Source organism: Phyllostomus discolor, chromosome 10 (genome assembly GCF_004126475.2).
Source record: "Phyllostomus discolor isolate MPI-MPIP mPhyDis1 chromosome 10, mPhyDis1.pri.v3, whole genome shotgun sequence".
Classification (NCBI taxonomy): Eukaryota; Metazoa; Chordata; class Mammalia; order Chiroptera; family Phyllostomidae; genus Phyllostomus; species Phyllostomus discolor.
Genome location: NC_040912.2, coordinates 41035603 through 41058634, shown reverse-complemented (window position 1 = coordinate 41058634; position 23032 = coordinate 41035603). Strand labels below are relative to the sequence as shown.

General features: G+C 32.6%; 1 protein-coding gene across 1 annotated transcript in view; it reads right to left on the bottom strand.

Moving 5' to 3' along the window:
* Positions 1-23032, bottom strand: part of SEMA3C (semaphorin 3C) — a 173700-nt gene that overhangs the window by 49455 nt on the left and 101213 nt on the right. Inside the window, exons 6-12 of the mRNA XM_028525801.2 lie at positions 21343-21433; positions 17276-17395; positions 15733-15875; positions 12720-12834; positions 10297-10366; positions 8200-8344; positions 22-244 (exon numbers count right to left, since the gene is read on the bottom strand). Of these exons, the coding sequence (XP_028381602.1) occupies positions 22-244; positions 8200-8344; positions 10297-10366; positions 12720-12834; positions 15733-15875; positions 17276-17395; positions 21343-21433 (907 nt within the window). The remainder of the gene's footprint in view (positions 1-21; positions 245-8199; positions 8345-10296; positions 10367-12719; positions 12835-15732; positions 15876-17275; positions 17396-21342; positions 21434-23032) is intronic.

Here is a 23032-nt window from a genome sequence, read left to right as displayed (position 1 = left end):
TAGTGTGGCTCAGATACTTACCTGTTCCGAGAAACAGGACGTTATATCTGCCATCAGCAGCATTCACTCGATCCACAGCTATCTTTGTGTACTTGTAGTCAGTGCCTATACGAACAATCAGTGGCCTTTTGTGGATTGGGTAGATGGAATTGTACATGAAAGGGTGGTTCCGAATGAAAGTGACAACGTCATCTGGGAACTCCTTGGTGGTTCGCATATTGGGTGTAAATGCTCCTCCTGGGCACTAAAAAACATTTTTTAAATATAAAGTTAATAAAATATTCGCTTAATTTTAGTAATGATCAAAATACTTAGCTCACGTTGTTTTGAGTTTACTTCCTGTCCACTGATGAGCAAACAGCATAACTATATACAGTACTATATAATACTATCTGTGGAAAATGAATATATGAGGTATATAAGTTCATCATTTAAATGAGGCTAAGTCCACTTATCCTACCCTATTTGTTTTCAGAGAGGAGCTGGCACCAGTGTGTATGTAACTTTTCACTTTACTCACCCATTACTTTTCTATTTCTTACTCTGTGCCAGATACAGTATTGCTAGGAAAAAAAATACCATGTGGATATAATTGAATGCTGTTACTGGTTAAGATGAATTAGACTGTCATTATCAAATTCAATCAGAACTCTAATGTGCAGAAATTTTAGTCCATCTGATCTGTTTTTCCAAAGGAAGGATCTCTGAAGTCAGAACTTGGGTTGGATATGGTAAATCAGACCTGACAATTCCTCCCTGAAACCACTGAAAGGACCCCAGTGACTTCTGTTGACCATAGAATAAAATGCCCACAGCTTAGCATGGCCTGCAAGCCCCTGGATGCCTGGCCTGCACCTTTCACTCCTGCAGCAATTGCTGCTGCTCCTAAGCCTCAGGCACGCTCCCGCTCACACCCTAGCACTTGCTGTTCCCCATCTGAAATACTCCTCTTCACACAAGTCCATGGCTTTCTCTGTTACTTCATTCAGTTCTCAGCTGAAAAATTTCTTTCTTAACGGTGAGGACACAAATAAAAATAGCTCTCCCTTTCCATTTCCACTGTCCCCTTAGCCTGCTTTATTTTGCTTTACAGTCCTATTTACCTAACTGTACATTATATTGGATGCTTTTGTTTTTATTGTTTGTTTCTCCCTCTGGAATGTAAGCTGTGTATTGACATTAACTGGGTATATTTTGTTCATTGTCTCACTTTTAGACCTATAACAAAGCTGACAAATAGTAGATATTTGACAAAGAGTAGTGAACTACTCTATTATATCTGACATCCAATTTTGGTGCAGGGGCTGTATGAAACAGGGCCTCAATTCTGGCCAACAGAGGAAAGATTCAGAGCATCGAGTTCAAAGGGGTAGATGGAAAGCAAAAATGAGATCTGGAAAAGGACTGCTGGATGGCTTCAACAGTTCTGGAAAGGGAGCATGACCAGGGCTTCTGAGGAGAAGATTCCATTTACAGGGCACCTGAGGCCAAACTCGAGGGTAGGCTGGGAGCCCTGGAGCTTGGAACTCACACACACTCACTAATAGGATCCAAGTGTTAAGCGATATGAGCAAAGCTTTTGGGTATATTCTTTTAACACATATAAACGTTATTTGTCTAACCCTATTAAACATCTGTCAATATCTCTACTTTCAGAAAAAAAAATAACTTGGTCAAATTTTTCTTGCAAATAACACTTCTGTTTTGGTTTTCTTTTTTCCTCACTGAAGAGGTACAAGGTAAAAGGGAAGCAATGAAGCAAGCTTCCTAAACAATAGCAATGGGCACAGCACCTGTGGTAAACAGCAGGATGTAATAACCACAGTAACAAACTGCAAAGGGATGCTTCATCCAAAGGTGGAAATGGACCCTTATTTCTAGCTGACTGCATCTATGCAGTAATATAAACCTAGTGTGGCCAGATTTGAACAGACGATGGAAATGTGGAATTTTATGTGAAACCTGCCAAAATGTTAATGTGGACTCAATGAAAAAAAGATAAACAATTTTAGGGACCAAACAAAACATGGAAACCTCTGGGTCAGGCCTTGCAACAGCCATGGAATAATGCCAGGGTCTCTGGGCCAGCACTGCTGGGCAGACCCACACTGGCACATCAGTCTCAGCAAATTCCTAAGGCAGCCGTGTTCATTGAGACTGAATCATGCTGAAAGCAATTTTTAGGCTAACTTTGACCAGTTAACATTATTAGAACTTTTTACAGGACTAGTAAATATAGTTCTCTTTTTGTAGAAAGGTATAAGGAGCAATTAAATGATTTCACTAAGGAGGGATAATGAGAAAGTAATAAAACAAAGCCTTTTATTTGTTATCCCATTAACTAGACTTTTGTCTGGGGTTCATATGTTTTGTTTTTTCCTTAAAAAAGGCATTATATTTAAATATACATGTCTATGAATTGCCCACACTGAAGACCAAATGAGGACAAAGCACTTCATTTGAGGGTGTTCTAAACTGATGAATGTGTTCCACACTTCTCAAAAGTATATGATTATGGGTGTTTTCTGCCCTCATTCTTCATACAAAGTGGAAAAAAGGAAATACATTGCTCATGGAATAAAAACACGGAAAGAACAAATGCATGGGCAATTTAAGTAGTTCCAGACTTTCATAAAACAACACTAATTATGGTTTACTAAGCTGAGATGTCTCTTCAAAATATTTGCAAGCATTCTCATTTGTAAGTTCAGGAGAGATCCAAAGTTAGCACATATTACAACTTGTATAATTTCCAGTTAGTGATTATTTCTGCATGCAATAAACTAATTAAATTATGTGCCTTATTTATGGGTTTTACTTCATGATCACTAAAATTCAGATAAGAACTTATGTTTGTAAAACCACAGTTATTAAATCAGTAACCAAACAAATCAACTAAAATCAGTTATTCTATATTTACTAAGATAGCCCTCATTTGGGACTTCTGTTCATAATATTCACAATAAACTTCTTTCTAAGAAACAAGCATCTCCTAGTATGAGTTTATTTCAAAATTACAAAAAGTTTTTTTGACAATAATTAATTTTCCATTCATTCATAGCATAAACTACAGATAAATCAGAATAAATGATAATGATGGTGACAAGAACAAAAATTGATTACCCTTTTCAGACTGTTTGGATTTGAGAGTTTGCTCATTGTAACACTGCCAAGTATAAATACGATGTGATTAACCTACCCTTCACCTTGTATATGTATAAGCTTGTGTACTGAAATCTAAAGGTAACCATTCATCCATGTGCTACCACTAAACAAAGCCTCCATCCATTAATTAGGTTGGTGTCTCATTCCTCGGAAGGATAATTTTACTCCACAAACAGTAATTAAGTAATTTGGGTTAAACTTTTTCTTTAAGTGTTTGTTTTTTTCCAGTTCTAGTGTTCTGTTTATCACACAGTGATAAGCACTCCTTCTCTGAGTAAAGACATTTTAAGTGTTTTGATTACTAAAGTGTTAAGTGAAATGCTAGGAACAATAACAACGCCATGATAAAGAAGTGTCAGCAATGGCTGCCCTTAATTTCCTTCCTATTCTCAGGTATTCTAGAGCATCTGCTGACTTCTGATGCTCGTAAATGTTTTCTTAATTCTCACAGCCATTATGCTAGTCTTCATCATTAACATATTCATATATTGATTCATATGTCCATTCTCTGAACAGCTTTTGTCCAAAAAGCATTTTGATGTACCCAGAGGAAAACCTAAAAATAAGGAGTTACAACTATTTTCTAGACATAAGTATTCTGGTTAGAAACATGGACATCATCAAAGCAAAATAAGACATAAATAATAATTTAAGAAAAATATAAAATAAATAACAGAGCTTGGGTCATAATCAATGAACATATGTTTAAGAGTCAACATTCTTTTAAACAAATTTAGAATAGTGGACAACATAAAGCTGCCAGGGTCAGTGAAGTGGTTTAGAAATAAGTAAATGAAGTTTGTATTTAGAGTATTTAGAGAATTATAATTTCTGGGGCATTGTTGGATCATAGAATACAAAGTGGCGGCAACAAGTAACAGCATAGGGTGACAACAGTAGAAAATAAATGCAAATCCAGTTAGAGGAGTAACCTGCATGGTCAAGGGGAACTTGACTTGACACTTGACAAATGAGTGGTAAACTGATAAAAAGGTAGCCTTAGCAATATTGCAGAATTGGGGCTAGTTTCTAGCACTGGCCTATAAAATATGTATTTTGAAGAAACTAATCTTATGTTTAGACCCTTGGTAATCTAGGCCCTTTATTTATTTAAAGCCCAAACAATTACATAGTTGAAGTCTTGTACTTATACACCAGCTGGCCCTCTTCTTCCTCACATTTCCTCCCACTACCTAGAAGAACCCTCTGCTCCAGTCCTGCCAGCCAGTGCAGAGCTTCTGGGACTCACTTTTCTTTGCTTTCTTTGACTTGTAATGTGTATTGTAATCTTGGCCTGAAACAGCCTTTCTTACCTATCCAACTTATTCACGTCCAACTGCCCCTTGGGACCAGCTCAATCTCATAATTTTGACATGCTTTCCTGGACAAGGCTGATGTGCAGCAAGCTCTCCTCCAGACTGCCATGTTCACTGTCTATTTTATTCATGCATTTTGAATGACCTGAAACAATATGCACTTTGATTTTTCATGTCTCTGTGCCTCATGTGTTTAATATAATTCTAAACTTTACTAAGTATTTTCAAACATCTAAGAGAAACAGAAATACTTCTAATGTGAGAACAATGGGAAGATACATGTAATCAACAAAAGTCCTAGCAATCAACTTCTCTGTTTCTTGCCAACACTATGTGGATAATGGATTTTCTGTGTTCTTTTGCTCTACCAGGTACCAGACCTGTTCAAAGTAATATGGTTGAAGCCAAGGGTTCTGATCTACTTCTAAACTGATATGAAAACTAAACGCTTTCATTAGGTTCTGCCTTAACAGGATAGTATATGTAAACACAATCTACTACAGAAGCTTTATACACATTGCAACAGGATAATGTAATATGTTAGCTCAGCCACAGAGAGAATCTGCAGCTTTTTGGCTGCCCTTTGCAACATACCAAAGGTGTCTTGTTTCTTCCACAGACTTGAATTACTTATGGAAAAACATTATGACATAATTGGCAGGCTTCTTCCTACTGACTTAGACTTGCTGGTCGGGGCAGTTTGCTCACACAACTATCAATCCTGCTTTAAATGAAGCACCTACAGGGAGCATTACAAGGAGGGTATAAAATTTCTGCCCGTGTAATTTCTTTAAGAATCCAGTCATATATTTATGAGGTTGATGTGGCAACTGGACTACTGTGTAGGGAAATAAAGGACAGCAATCACAATTGACCCTTCATTGCGAGGACTTCAGAGGCAATATTCTTAACCCAAGAGAAGAGGGAATGCTTCGGATCACTTGGCTGTAGGTCTTCTGGCCACATGAATGGGATATTAAATCCTGGAAGTTCAGGGAAGAGACAGACACTTCTGGCCACTGTGAGTCAGAGAGCTGACTTCACGATGTGTTGTACAGTAGAGGGTGGAGGGACCAAAGCTTCAGGGAGAAATGCTTTTCTAGGAGGAGTTCCAGAGGTCATTCCTCCACCCTGCCTCTTTTATTCCCTAAGGAGCACTCATTTGACTTTTTTTTTGTCCTTTTTACATTTAAAGGCTCTGCTCTTTTCTCAGCACCAGATGTAGGGAACCACATTACAGAAATGTGTCTCAAGTACTGATTATTCCCTTTTCTCATGGAGTCAGCTCCAGATGTGTGTCACTAAGCTCTGGCTTATTCCACGATGCTTTAGAGTAGAAAAAAGTAAATGCTTATTCTTAGGAGCTCAGAAATAGTCAAAATGGAACTGCTAGTAGAATTTTCTAGTTTAGCTTCAGTTTATTTATTGTTTTACTAAAAAGGGTTTATCTATTCCCACATTTTATGTAGTGTAATTGCCGTTTGACATGAGTGGTTCTCCCACTGTGATTCTCAGAGTCCTTCTGAACCGGGTGAAGGGTCTGGTGGGCATTGGGACAAGTAGGCTTTTCAGCAGGAAAAAAATCCCTGATTTGTAATATGTGCCAATTTCTATGGTGTAAATACTTCCATTATGCTGATTTCAAGTTTTTGGGTGATGTCCGTACTTGAAACAAGACGCACACAATGCACTCTTGTGAGCCAGTGTAAGCTGGCTCCAGCACACACTCACTGAGGCTCTGCAGCCATTAACCCTTATTCAGAGAGTGTGGCTCTCTTTTATCTGTTTCATTGATTTATCCAAGGGATTTCCCTTATGGTATTATTTAGGGGCAAATGAAATTTTGTTGAGTTTACAAATCAATTGCTCCTTTACTATATACCATATATGTGTTACTCAAAGAATAATTGATGAAAGTGTACACAACCACAAGGACCCCTCAATTTTCTGTATTGCAGTGAAGCAATGACTTTGTCAATTTCAAATATCAGTACTTCTCAAATATATTTATCTCTGAATATGTTATCAGTGAGTCATGAAATACACTAAATGAAAGAATGAGAGCTTTTGAGTTAAAATGGAATTTGAAAGTTACTCAGTTTCCCCCTTCACTTTCTCTTCTCTTACGTAATCTATGTTTTTTATCCAATACAGCCCAAGCTGAGGTGCTTTAAGATAAATATATCTCCTGACTTCTTTTTCTTATGTTATACAAAATAATTAATTTTTTTTATTTTCCCCTATTTTGCTGAGATATGAGGTCATAATGATACTATTTAGAAGGTGATTATGAATTCTATGATAGGACTGTGTAGCCAGCCATGATTAAGATTTTTTTAAATTTAATACTTTTGTGGATAAGTAGTAATGCTGATCATCTTTCCAAAGTTAATTTAAAGTTAACTTACTAATAAAATACATATTAATGATTAATCTTTCAGTTTCCTAACAGGAAACCAAACTTTAATTTTGAATAAATAGGAACTCTTAGAGAATTATTTTTTTGTTGTTGTAAAAATATTGGCAACAGTGTAATTTAAGATGAGAAAATAAGGGAGTAAATAATACATTGTGGAAAAAACTCTAATAGAAACAAAAACACAAAGAGAATCTACAACTGGTTAAAATTATGTGGGATGAATATCTGAAAGCATATTGGCAAAGGAAATTATTTATTCAAGTTAAAAGAAAAAAGAAACACTTTCAAATTTAATATTATTTTAACAACTCTATTGTAATTTTTTCCATACAATCATTCTTCTTTACTTACATACACTTTATTTTATCATTTTAACCCTATTCTATGAATGCATAGACATCAGAAAATTATATTCCTATTGATGTCAGTTGTATAATATCTGTATCTTCTCCCAATCAGTGCACTGTATGACATTGTTCAGAGACAGAAACTAATCAATATTTTAGAATGCAAGGCAGCACTGTTATAGATTAAAAAAATATATCAGGACTGTGATCATTGTTGTCTAAAAAATTTCATTTCCAATCTGCCAGTGTACACTCTGTAACTTCACCTGAAAAAGTTAGTTTTCAGTGTACCCTTTAATACTACTAATATTACAAGATACAGATATATTTATATGCCTCAAACTTTATAGTTTATAAAAAGTTTGTTTGAATTGCAACATTACTTTCATTGTAGTTATTTGCTTCTAAGTACCTTTTTCCACTTTTGAGAAATAACAACATAATTTTTAAAATCAATATACCCCTTAAAATTGAAATATCACCATATAATTTATCTCTAAATTAATTCTCACATGGTTATTTCTTCACAAAAATAGATGAGGTTCCTTAACACAAGGAACAGTTGTGAAAAGCAACTATCATCCAAATTCTTAGGTTGCCACCAAAAGGTTAACACTTTCCAAGCTATGGTTTTTATGTCAATATAATTAAGAAAATATCTCTTCCCTATCTAATATACCCAGTGGCCTTGAATCTAAATAAGATTTATTAGCAATAGCACTTAGAAAAAAATGTAGAGTGATATATGTATAAAATAAATAAATAAATAAATGTAAATAATAAATAAATACATATATATTTTTTTAAATCCCAAATCTGGGAAGCTGTGACCTAAAAAATTATAATAAACGTACCAGTAGTTCTATGGTTGTATCTAAAACCATCAAATTGATATTCATTTAAGTTATATTTTTTAAAAAAGTAAAATAACAGGATCTTTTCTGGTACTTACAGTTCCAGGGCGCGGGTATGGGATTCTACCCTGATACGAAATCAGCTGATGATTTGGCCCTTCTTTGTGGGCAAAAGGGCCATTAAATACAGTCTGTATATCAGATAAATGATATACACACACTGCTGATCCTTTAAAAACTGAGCTAAAAAAAGAGAGAGAGATTTTCTTACTATTGGAATTTAAATGCAATTTAAAAATAGATGGCAAAGTTTATGATAAAAAAATTGATGTAATTCATTATGGAAAAGTTCAATTTCATGGTATACCTTATAAAGTTAAAAAGTTTCTACAATTTTCAAATAAATCACTAATATATAAAACATTAAGACATTTAATTCATTCATGAATGTTGTAGACAATGCTATAGAAAAGTTCTCAACGTTTCTGAAATACAGTACAAATTAAAGAAGTTTCTAACTAGTTTATCTTAGCAACAAAAAGTGATTTGATGATTTATTAAAAATATGATTTTAAATTCTGTATCATTATCAATACTAATTATGACTTCACTCACAGAAACAAATCTCATTAATAGGAGAACACCATCTCTTTGTTTTTAGTATCAGTGTTCTTTTATATCATCCTAAAGAATATCACAGAAGTCTAAATTATTGTTACTTATGTTCTTTTATAAAAAAGAAACTCAGAATAGAAGGGTCCAAAATAGATTCACTAAGTTACCTTTAGTCAGTAAAATCCCATAAAATTTGTTTGGATCCTTAATGGAAACTATTTCTGTTGTCATTAAGGTAGACTGACTGAAACCAACATTTCTCTGACTCTCACATATTTCTCTTAAATTACATGCATAATAGAAAACTTATATGGCCAATGAAAATTTGATGCCCATTGAAAAAAACAAGCTACATTGTTAATCATCAGCATTAACAGTCATAAATGACAATTTACATTTTTCAATATTAAAGCTATTGGTGATGGGAAAAACAGAAACCAGAAAAATATTTTTTTGAAATGAATATTTTCTTCTGAAGAATTTGGCACTTGCTGGTGTGGCTCAATGGATTGAGCACCAGCCTGAGAACCAAAGGGTCACTGGTTTGATTTCCAGTCAGAACACGTGCCTGGGTTGCAGCCCAAACACCAGGAGGGGGTGCTTGAGAGGCATCCACAAATTGATGTTTCTCTCCCTCTCTTTCTCCCTCCCTTCCCCTCTGTCTAAAAATTAATAAATAAAACTTTAAAAAATAATTTGGTTATTTTTTCTCTGTTCAATTCTTTGTGACTTAAATCAAGACTACCTTCTTTGATAGAACAGAAGTTAAACTTATTCTAAAGGACATCTTTTTAGACATCTTCTAGGGTAAATGTTAATATGATTTATAATAAAAATTCCTATGATTTTTTCTTTGAATGGCTCATCATAGGTTAAAATCATACCATGTTTCCCTCACTAAAAATGAATGCTAAAATCTTCAAATTTAAATTTTGTAGTTGACTGTCTAATTACAGGAACCCCTTATATTCTAAAAGGCTATGTCACAATTGGAATATTGCACTGAATTCTGAGCAATATTCCTCATGTAAAATAGAAAAATCATGTGCAGGGAAGGCTAAGAATATGGTGAATATCTTGAAATATACATTGATTGGGATTATGCATTCCAGAGAAAGTAGAAAACATTAAATATATTTTGTAATGTATATGAAATACTGTCATATGGAACATAAAAATAGGTTCAGCATTTTGTTACTTTCTAAATAGTAATCACTTTAGATTGCTCTGGAAGTAAAAGTTACTTAATAGAAATGCCAAAAGTTCTGTTTGAATCATGAGTCTTCAAATTATTTCCTTAAAACAAAATATCTTCTACATTTTATTCCTGGATTATAATGAACACTTTTCTTTATTTGAGAACAATATATAATTATTATAAATTATCTATACAAAATTATTTTGAAAACATTAAGTTCAACTTAAATATATTTTGGTAATAAAGCAAAAGTAATAAAACAGGAAGGTTAAATCCCAAATGTTATGTAAAACTGAAAGTTGAAAAGAGTGCTTGGCAATAATTACTATTACTCAATAAAGTTTATTGTTTAACTCATAAATTATAATTGTTTAATAATTACCTTGATGTCGTAAAAATGCCATACACTAGTGTTGTCCTTGGGTTATCCGTTTCAAGCAGAAACACATCCTCTATAAAAGGAAAATGTCATCATTCTTTTCAAGTTCCTAAATAGTAACTGTATTTTTAAATTTTATCCTAAGAAAATACAGCTATGAAAAAGTATTATTGGCATCATTCCAATTAAAAAACTAAATGAACTAAATGATAGGCACATGGTGAAATAAGTCAAATAAAATGTTATACAAACACTAAAGGGATTTATGAAAACTATAACCTTATAGAAACCATGTTAATAAAATAATTTAAGTGGAAAAGGCACAGTGGAATATAATATGAATGAGAACAATGTAAACCTTAAACCATACACCAGAATACAATAGGAAGATTGCCAGTGAGTGTCTCTGGTTAGCACAGCTTTAGAAGCTTTTCTGCTGCTGCTTTTTTTTCTGCATTTTCTAGATGTCCTTTAATGATAATATACTTTTTTTTATTTAAAAAAAGGTTACAAATCTCAATTTCTTTTCCACCTAGGGCTAGAAGTGTAACATAGAAGAGAATATTTTCACAGTGACTTTTTTATCTATACAAATTATGACTTTAGCTTATGGTCAAAGTTGCTAATCATATTTTTATTTAATCAACAATTCCTCTAAAAACAAGAAGTTGTATATTAAAGCAAAGACAATGGTATAAATCAGTGACTTTCAACTTTTCCCACCTCATGGTACACATAAAGTCATTACTAAGCACATAAAGTCATTCTATAGCACAGCCAAAGGTATATTACATGTTTTTCTGATCTGGTAAAAAAAAAAGATAGGTATAATTTTGATTTATTTATTACTGTGTTCACTGTTGTTATTTTTTTTAATTGACAATCTGAGGGAAAAGAGGTCAGTGTCTCTGGCTAAACAGTCAGATATTGACTGCATGTGTTAAAGTATCTTGTGGCACACCCGTGTGCTGTGGCCACTGGCTGAGAATTGCTGGTGTGAATGATAAGGTATAGCAATATATAACAAAACCTAGAAGTAAATTCCTGATAGAAAACCCCAATTAATAAACAGTTGTTATGATTACAAGAAGTGTCTGTTTTTAGTGATATTTTTGCAAAGAGGTTCTTGCTCAGGAATACAAAGAAAGAGGTATTTATTTTAAATTCACAACAAGTTTAGGACCTCTTAAGCAATAAATTAATAACCACTAGCCTTTCTATATATGAACAAAGGCTGACACTGTTCAGATATCTTTAAAAATCAAGAAAGACAAATATCCAGAATCACTGAAACATAAACATACTTATAAAGAATCTGGGGGAAAATAATGAATGACTAGGTCATAACAAAAGTGGTGCTTAGAACTTTTTTCTACAAAAGCTGACATAGAAACATTTGTTTCTATGAGCAACATAATGGCTTTTGAGGAGACCAACTACTTTAGCTTTTATAACTGTTAAAAGCAGTACATTTTTTCATATTATAATATGTTTTTATTGCTTATTTCCTCCCTACCTCAAAATCTGAGTAAACTGAATAAATTTACTGATAATAACTAGCATGTTATATTTTAATGAATTAAAGTAAAAGTAATTTATAAATGGCATTTGGTACACTATAATGTGTACAGATTATTCTGATTAAAAAGAAAAAATGTTTCTTGGTAGAAAGGGATCAGATTATTAGTCCTGGTTTAATCTGGGAAGTACAGCTTTCTTCCTGTCACACATGCTGAAAAACTTTGTCCCAGAGCCAGTAAAAAGAACCTAGATTGGAGCACAAATCTAATTCTACTCTAACACTTTTTCATCTAATCTATATTCTGTCCATTAACTGTAACAGTACAAATATATAGCTGTATTCTCATATAAATTGATTTGAAAACAGAATATTAGATTTCAAATACATGGGGAGAATTAAGGTGGGGGTGGGTAGGGCAGGGAAGAGTAATGGGGGAAAAGTGGAGACAACTTTTATTAAACAATAATACAAATTTTAAAAAATATACATGAAATACATATTCATTTTAGAAAAACACAAATATATCATTATGTATATATAAAGTATACAGGCACTCTTCTCCCTCTCTCTCTCTCTCACACGCATACACACACATACACACTCATTCTTCATATACCATGGTGAATTTAAGAACTAAATGTGTCAGCAATGCATTCAGGGACAAAACAGATTTAAAAAATACTTGGGGAAATTTATTAACAGTATCCAGATCATTAATTCAAATAGATATGTTGTTTAAAAAATACTTGGGGGAATTTATTAACAGTATCTAGATCATTAATTCAAATGGATACATTGTTTATTCTAAAAACATTCATGTAAAAGACATCTTCTGAGAGTTTATTAAATTTCATAAACATTACAAACTCTCTTTCAGACATTTTTCAAATTCACACCTCTGTACCTAATTCATCAAAGTGCGTTTCCGGGCCGTCTTCATCCATCACAGAGCACACCAGCCTGGCTTTCAGGAAGGTGGTCCACTTGTTGACCAGGCTACGCAGTCCACCCGTGTCGTTCTGAAACCATTTTGTAAACACATTTCAGTTTGCTTAAATAATTATTGAATTCCATTAAAAATTCAGCTTGGGTTCTTATTACCTGAGGATTCATTATAATCCAAAGGATGGCTATGTTAACCACATTCAAATATTAATAGTTATAGAGGAATATTTAAGATATATAGTAGGTAATAAAATAGCCATAGGTTATACTGTACTATTATTACTCTATAGTATGAGATCAACTGACAATATTTCAAAAATCCAATTCAATGTATATTTTCTCTAAAGTTTTACAAACAACAATAAATGTTACAGAACATATGTAATTTAATTTGTTTTTTCTTTATGATGTGCTGTCTTTAATATGAATGGAACTATTGTATACAGTGAAGTTTGCATATTTTACTGTGGTCAGGAGAGTTGGTTTAGACTTAACACCAAATGGTCCTCAAAAGTTCTTTTTTCTCCTTCCTTTGTCTGTGTTATCATTTACTTCTCAGTATTTTTTTTGCTGAACAGATGCTTTAATATACATATTTCTCCACACAGGATAGGAAAGATGGCTTTGGAAACATCCACAAATAGTCTCTGTTGATAACATGTTTTTTTTTCTGTATGCCAAGAAGCCTTTTGCCCCTTCTGCTGGCTTTACTGTCTTGGGGAAAATGATTAAGAAGCAACTGAGCTCCACTATTAGTAGAATATTGCAATATTTAAAAATAAACTATTTTAAACACTAAGTGATTTAAGAAATAATTCTACACAAACAATGCTATTCATAAATGTCAGGATAAGCCTGTGAAACTACTATACGAGCAGGCATCATGATGTTTCCTCTTAGCTGCTATATATACTTATCATTTATATACAAGAATATTTTGGTTACTGTTTATAATTAAAACAGTATTTTATTAAAGCATTTCTTAATTTTCACTGTTGTAGATAGTTCCTCCAAAAATGTCTTTTTGTAAGGTTTTGCTATATTTTATTTGCAAGAATTGTTCTCTTTCTGTAATATACAATTTAGCTATTTGTTTTAATACTAGTATATTAAATAGAAAAGCAAAAATTAACCAAAATTGTTTATTTGTATAAAACCATAACCAAAATATTTCCTTGAAGTGAGCTTTGTGTTGAAATAGGGTGTTTCTTATGATTGATGTGAATCAACATTAAGTTCAAATTTCTCCAATCAATATTTTATTAATTTATAATAGTAGGTAATAAGAGTAGAAAGACAAACCACTGGAAAAAATATTATATAAGTTAAAGTGCTTAGTCTTTCACCTTGACTGGTGTGGCTCAGTGGATTGAGTGCCGGCCTGTGAACCCAAGGGTCACTGCTTGAGTCCCAGTCGGGACACGTGACTGGGTTGCAAGCCAGTTCCCCAGTAGGGGGTGCACAAAAGGTAACTACACATTGATGCTTCTTGCCCTCTCTTTCTCCCTCCCTTCCCCTTTCTAAAGATAAATAAATATAATATTTTTAAAATTAAAAAAAGTTCTTAATCTTTCTTCAAATTAGAATAGCCACAGCAATCTTGAGGAAAAAAATAACAAAACTGCTTATTTTTTGTCACTCTCCTAGATTTTAAGCTATGCTACACAGGTATAGTAATCAAAACATTATGGTACTGGCATAAAACACACACAGATCAATGGAACAGAAGGGACAGCTCAGAAATAAACTCATACATATATGGTCAATTAACTTATGACAAAGGAGACAAAAATATAAAATGGAGAAACAATAGACTCTTCAATAGATGGATGGTGTTGGAAACATTGACAATCAGAGGCAAAAAGAAAAATAAAACTGGACCACTTTCTTATAACATTCAAAAACAGTTAACTCAAAATGGATCAAAGACTTGAACATAAGGCCTGAAACCATAAAACTCCTAGAAGAGAACAGGCAGTAAGCTCTTTGACATAGGTCTTGGAGATAATTTTCTGCATTTGACACCAAAATCAAAGCAAAGAAAGCAAAAATAAGTGTAACTACCTCAAACTGAAAAGCTTTTGCACAGCAATGAAAGCTATAAACAAAATGAAAAGGCAACCTACTGAATGGAAAAAATAATCGTAAATCATATGTCTGATAAGGGGATATTATCCAAAATTTATACAGAACTCACATAGCCAAAAAAAGTCAATTAAAAATGGGCAGAAAATATGAATAGAAATTTTCCAAAGAAGACCTAGAAATACAGATGACCAACAGATGTATGAAAAGATGGACAACATTACTAGTTATCAAGGAAATACAAATCTAAAGCAAAATGAAATATCACCTCACACATGTTAGAATGGCTATTATTAAAAAGATAAGAAAGAATGAGTGTTGGCAAGGATTTGGAGAAAAGAGAATCCCTGTGCACTGTTGGTGGGAATATGAGTTGGCATGATTACTATGGAAAATAGTATGAAGGTTCCTCAGAAAATTAAAAATAGAACTATCACATGATCCAGCAATTCCACTTCCAGCTATTTATCTGAAGAAAATGAAAACGCTAGTGCAAAAAGATATAGGCACCCCGTGTTAATTGTGGACTTATTTATAATAGTTAATATGGTGAAACAACATCAGTGTCCACCAACAAATAAATGGATAAATAAATGTGTATATATATAATGGAACACTATTTAGCCATAAAAAATAAAATCTTGCTGTTTGCAACAATATGGATGGACATTGTACTAACAGAAATAAGTCATACAGAAAAGGAAAATCCTGTATGATCTCTCTTATATGTGGTATTTAAATAAAAGAAAACACCTTGTAGATATAGAGAACAGATCAGTGTTTTCAAGAGACAGGGTTAGAATGGAAGAAATGGGTGAAATGGGTAAAATTTTTTTGCTTCTTTTAAGTTTCAATAAATTGAATTTGTAAACAATGTTAATACTTACAGGACATATTCTAGCAATCATGGAATGAATCTGTTTTGTGCTTCTGCTATTGTCAGTGAGTTTCTCTTTGAAGAAGAAGTAAATCTTAGCATCATTTGGATCAGTTCCATCTGGGATGACATGTGCATCCACAAACATAGGTTCTAAAAGAAATATAGACTGTTTATAATACACACTCATGACAAAAAAAAGTCCATCTACTGTTCATCCAAGTAGACCACAGACACATGCTTTCTCCATCTTTGGTAAAAAAAAATTGATGTTTATAGGCAAAAAGTCTAAAAGCAGCAGTTGTATTCAGTCAATACACCACATTTAGAATGTCAAGTGCCACAAAATACAGCGATAATGTGACACCTCAAACTATTTTTCTCTGTCTGCATTGCACTCTGAAAGTTCAGTAAATGCAAAAAAAATCTCTGTGTACTGGTGAGTTTTAAAAATTGAATAACTTTTCTGGCAGTTACTTCCCATGGAATCTGATAGTCATTTTACAGGGTGAAAAGTTTGTTTTGTAAAGAGTGGTTTTCAATCTAGTGCATATAAACTCAAATTCTTTGAAGCAGGATGGGGAGCCCAGAGTCCAAGATCTGAAAAACACATTTTTCAGAAAATACAGTCTATGAAGTGAAGGGGAAACTTTTCAAGGACAAAATGACGTCATTTGAAGACATAGAGGGATTCCTTATTTCAAGAACAAAACAACTTTTAGCATACTCTATTTCCAGATGTACTGGAGAAATAACTTGAAGAAGTAAATGGACAATCAATGCTTTCTTGTGCTGGCCTATCAGCTGAAACAAGATGCTTAACTGTGGTAATTCATGCTTAACTGTGTAATGTTAAGTGAATTGCCAAATTTAGGGTAAGTTAGAAATTTTCCCTAGGGTGAAATGACAAAGAACTTAGTGATTTCTTCTTCCTCTAAACAACAGCAACTCATTGAAATTGTGCATTAAAGTCAAATGTGCACCTTTCCTGATGTGAATTCCATGTGATCCCAGGAACTGGAAGCAGTCAAGTACTGATAATCATAAAATTATTATACTTGATTTCTATCAGGTATTAGTCAAACTATGAAAAAATAACATATAGCAGTTCTATGATTTAGAAACTAAATATAAAACAAATTGGGAGTTTCTGAATATACCATACTCATTTTTCATAAATGTATAATTTATAATAGTCATAAATTTAAAGAATTTTAAACTTTAACATTATTAAAATATACAAACTCTCTAAATGAATAAATACATTACATTTAAACAACTAGAGAAGATTCTTATATACAAGTATGTATGATAAATATTACTGTCATTTTAATTTATTCATATAACCTATGATAATTGTATGTTGGTTAACAGAATGTATCTATGTTAATTTTTTATTTATCATAAAAATTTTAAATCATAAAATACCGATTTATTGTTATATATGGCCTAGTATAGTAATTTTTTTACCACTTTTACATAATTTTCATTATAGTTAAACAAATTGGTTGGTTTAAAGCATCATTCTGAAAATGCATAAAATATTTTCTTACCACTTAGCCATTTGGAATTGTGTTGATCAGTTCTGACTGCGTTCCTTTTAGTTAAACTTCGAAAAATAGCAGCATCTGTGCCCATGAAATCTATATACATTCCAGAGAAAAGTTCCTCATCTATGAGAAAGAAATTGTCAACACAATTGTGTTTTTTAAGAAATCAAGGAGAACTTGATTATTAGATCACCACACACATTACAGAGTGTTTATAATTGTTAACTGCTTAACACTGCCCACCAAATAACAAGTTGAATAAAGTTTAATCTGGTTTACTTATTGACTGTATGAATATCAAAACAATTTTATTTTATGTAAAAATAAAAATCCCTGTGCTTGTACTTAATTTGACTAAATACCTGTGTTTATATACTGTGCATCAGAAACAGCAAAATTAACATATGTATAGAAGATAACAAAATAGTTTAATTAATTATTACTTTGTTTTAATAAAAACACTGTAGTAGTCAGAAAACTTGGTTTCTATTTTTGGTAGTAATTAACAAACTGGGAATTGGGATCAATCATTTAGTGTCCTGGATCTTAATCTTTTCATATGTAAAATATGGGAATTGAATTGTAACCTTACAAGTTCTCACCACATATTAGGAATTCTATAATTTTACTAAATGAATTGAAAATAATAGTTATTATTATTACTATTAATGACAGAGGCAAGACAAGACAACATTAAAAATATTCAAAATATTATTAATTGATATAATTTCATCATTAAAAGTACACATTTTGATTTTCCATGTTAGGCTTCTATTAAGTAAATAAAGTGCTATACTTTCATTTACAAGACAATATATTAACATTATGTTAATGATATAATGCTATGTTAATAAGCTACATATGGCTTAACATACTAAACCATAAAAAACAGAATGTAGGGAGAAGAGAGAAGAGATATTTTAAAATTAAATTATCATTATTGATGGCAAAAACATAATTTAATCTGTATTTACATAACATTTAACATTTAGTTTATCCATATTAATTTTATGCTAGTAAAAAGAATAACTATTGAAAGGATATGTGTGTCCCTAGAGAATAAGACAGTAGTTAAATATCTGTTTAAAAACCAATAAAATGGATCAGGTCTGTCCCACTGAACCACCATGCAGCTGTGCTCTCTCACTGGTGTTCCGGAATTACTTCCTGGCTACTTTCAGACTGTGGTCATTGTGGCAGGCCTGGAACATTTTGAAGCACTCTGAGCTCACTGTTTATTCACAATTCCAACTGGCTCAGGATCGAGAATGTTGGAGAATGGAATGTTTTAATATGTGTTCATCAGGTCATGGACGGAACCCCTACTGGTTAGCAAGGGGGTATGGCAGGAACTGTATCACCCAGTTGTGCTTTGTAGTAGGGGTCTAAATCCCCTGGGAACAGATTAGAGGGAGATAACAAGAATGTGCAAGGAAGTATTTGAGCAGTTTAACCTCTCTAAAATTCTGTAAATATTTATAGCATCTTACACAAGTATTCTGTAGATGCATTGGTTGTTAAATTGAGATAATTCTGTAATTATTTCACACTTTTGTTCTACCCAATTACCCCCAAAACAGTAGGTTATAAAATCTTGTTATTCAACAGACTCATTACCACAGATATTACATCTGTATCCAGGTAGGAGAAAATAAGAGATGCTGGAAGACGGTATGCGGTGGAGAGGGCTGATTCTAACCCTATTACACACCTGATTAGTTATAACTTAAACATTACAAAAACCCACACGTCTGTCTTCATTTTCTGTCTTAAATTCTCAGTAATTGGGAACAATAACTGTTTTATTTTGTATAAGAAATATTTAATTAATATCATTTTGGGAAGAATTTTGAGAATAGGGTATTTACTGAAGAATTTCTTTGTAGGACATAAGCAAAGATAAACTTGTGCCTTTTAACTTTAATCAAGAAATGTTTTGCTTTACAACTGTATTTCCAGTAGCCAGAAAAATCTCATGGGGTTTATGACAGGTTCTTTAAAAGATATATCTGATTTTTGGTTGTGCTACAATGACTAAAAATAGCAAAAATACCTAAACTTGCACATTTGGTTAGATGCCACACCTGCATTGTGAAAACTGGAATTCAAATTCCCAACATTTCTTGGCACTTTAATAGAAATATTTGAACCAACCTGTGTTATTTAGTGGACTGCAATTGAACAGAAGTATAAGGCACTGCGTGACAGAGTGAGCAGACTGAACAAATCTACTATGTAGTATTGGCGATGATATTGGAGATAATTTTAGGGGATAATCATCAGAACAAAGAAAATGATAAATACAAACTTATAAAGCTTCCTGTTCATTTTGGTTTCAGTTTTTAAGTTAAGCAAATCATTTAACGACTTTCAGTTATAGTATAAATTATAATGTTAATTGATATATTAAAAGGTGGTTTAGGAACACACTCGTAGGAATCGAAGACTCTGGTTGTTCAAAAATGAAGACCAACACCTACATTCAATTTTGTAAAAAAAAAAAATCCAGCCCTGGCTGGCATAGCTCAGTAGATTGAGCACGGGCTGTGAACCCAAGTGTCACAGGTTCGATTCCCAGCCAGGGTACATGCCTGGATTGCAGGCCATAACCCCCAGCAACCACACATTGATGTTTCTCTCTCTCTCTCTCTCTCTCTCTTTCTCCCTCCCTTCTGTCTCTAAAAATAAAATAAATAAAATCTTTAAAACAAATCCAATTTGCTAAGGGAAAAACTATTTAATATCTTAGCACAGTTTAACAGTAAGATTAATTATGCCTTGTTATCACCCTTATTGTTCTAAACAATATTTGATGAAATAAAACTATGGTATTAGTGTTAACTGACCTTTGGTGTTTATTTTCAAAGCATTTAACTTCAAATAAAATGAAACTTCAAAATGAAAACTCTGTATATTGAACTAGTAATATCTATTTATATTTTTATATATAATAGAATTTCTAAAGGTGAATAAAATTTCCTTCCTATTGAAGAAAGGACGTTTTAAGATACTGCTCCTGAATATTTAGAAACTTATGTGAAAAGACTCTGCATCAGACATATTTGGATATCTTGTAGTTAGTTTCAAAGATTTCTAATTTTTTTGTCCTAATGATTGATATACTTTCATTTCCTTCTTGCCCAATTTGACATATATATGGAAATAATTCATTGGATAACTTCCAAGTTTACATTTTAGTCAGAGCTAGATGTACCTGTTTTAATTTAGTTTTCAGATATGAGAAAGAAAGACAGATTGGTTACCTCTTTAAATGAATCAAAGCAAAGCATTTTGACCACAAAAATTATTTTTCCACCTGTTCTGTTGTCAAATGATGTAATTTTACCATTGGCAATACATACAGACAGCAAACAGGGAAAAGCATCTACTGTGTAGTCAACACTAGAATCCCAGATTCATCTTCGCAATCAAGTCATGTTAAACCAGACATTCTAAACTGTCATAATTAACCAGAAGAGAATGTCTTTTAATTGAGTTATAGAAAAGCATTTGATGTTTGAGACTCAAAGACATTTATTTATCAGCGTATGTAGTAGCAAACAATGGGGCCTGCTTCTTAGCTGATATATTTTATGGAAAATGAGAAAATGAAAAGTGACTTTACCACCACCTCTCTTTTCAGTATAGCAATTTAAGAACTCACAGAGAATATATTTGGGTAACATATGCACTTTGGTAGCCTTTCATTAGAGAGTAGCACTCTTTTTAATCATTTGTAAAAGATCACTAAACATGGGGAAAAGTGGATATATTTAATACTAGAAAAATACTACATAAAACATTCAAAATTACTTTATAACATATAATAATATATACATACATATACATGCTTTTCTGTAAATTGTTGACTTGTTTTAGGAATGACAGCCCTGTCATGTTAGAAGAAAAAAATACATGCTTATCATAAATATTCTTGAAAATGAGAAACTAAAATTTCAATTTGTCAGCACACATGTTTCTTAGTGCATTTATTTCAATGGGCATACTCTTTCATGAATTATTTTTCCTTGATCCTTTTTCATTGCCTTCTCCTCCTACTTTCCACTTACTGATCATAACAGAGACTGTGTTCACATTGGGGTTGAAAGAGCAGCGTCCTTTTCCAGATTCACACTTGGAGTCAATCATGAAAACTTGGTCCTTTAGTGTAGACAAAATTGAAAAGTAATAATAAATAGCTTTATATTTAGTTAATCAATTGGTGTTTTAGTAAAAAAAAAGCATTATCATAAATAGTAAGCTTTCTACTTGGTTGCTTATGTCTCCCCAGTTTACTATATGAAGACTTTCTTAACCTATAGAAGAGTCGATCTATGTTACAAGCTAACCTCAGCATTGACTCCTTTTACATCCCTTAACCAACATGTTTTCTCCAAATCAACATTAGTAAAGCCCACTTGGAAATCATGAATTATTGTAAATCTGAAGTTGAAAATTCACCAAAAGTAGAAAATTGCCCATAGAAGAACAATGTGTATAGGATTATAATATTTCTAAAATAATCAAGACATTTTAAATAGAAAACTTTACCACCTAATTTTGTTATATAAAGGATTAGATTAAATATAATAATTTATAATTTAGATAAAATGTTTTCTTTACTTATTTATTTAACAAAATTATGGTGAGCGTCTACCCCATGCCAGGCACTGATGACACATTAGGGATACAGTAACCAAAAGAGACAAATATCTTTTCCTTCAAGGAGTTTATAATATACTATAAAGAATATAAATATGTAAGTATAAAATATAAAGACAATAAATACATACAATGTGGAGTCCATTAGATGGTGCTCAGTGCCTAAAGTAAACATTAAGCAAGGAATGGAACTAGAAAAGCCCATGGACTAAGGACCATGGGCTCAATCTGAAATATAATGATCAGTGTAGCTTCACTGAGAGGGAACATTTTGTTGGGGTATTTATCTTTTTCTCGTATGAGTTAGTAAAAGCTATGACTTAAATTCTAAGAAAAAGGTATCAATTTTGTTGATTGGATTAAAAAATGAAGGTCCCTAATTGTCGAGCTAAGTTTTTCAAAATTATCCTGAGAGAAATGCAGCCGCACTGTTTTTGGGTATGCAAAGAGAAGGACCAAAGTGCTGCCTAAAGAAGACTGGGCCTTCCCTTGTGCTTTAAGAAGACTGAAAATGCCAGTTATAAAAACAGACAATGGATTCAAGAAAATAGATTTGTTTTCAGATGCAATAATCGAGGGCTCAGATAATAGTAAACTGATATAGCAATCTCAGTGGGCATGGTAAGAGCAGTAAGGATACCAGAGAATTTGTAAGGTGAAGATCAACAGAGCTTGGCATTCAATTATAAACTGGGTGAAATTCAGGAAGACAAAAACAATGGCGATTCTGAAGTTTTGAATCCTTCAAGAAAATAAAATGAGTTCATTTTTGTTATATTGAGTTTGATATACTGGCAGGACACCCCTGAGGCCAGAGGGATGCATAGAGCTTAAAAAGAATCACAGTCCTCTAGGCTGGAAAAGTCCTACAACATGATCCACTTTGATGAATTAACTCTACAGTTGAGGAAAATATAACTTGCTCAAAATCTTGTAGCTAAACAACAACAAAAGAAAAATTAACATTCAGTCTCCTGGCCCCTAGCTATATCTTGTTTCCAAAAAGTCATCATTTATATAATGACTACATTAAATACATAATGATAAACTTGAGGAAAAACAATAAAATTAGTAAGCCTGTTTGTGATTCCTTAGTCA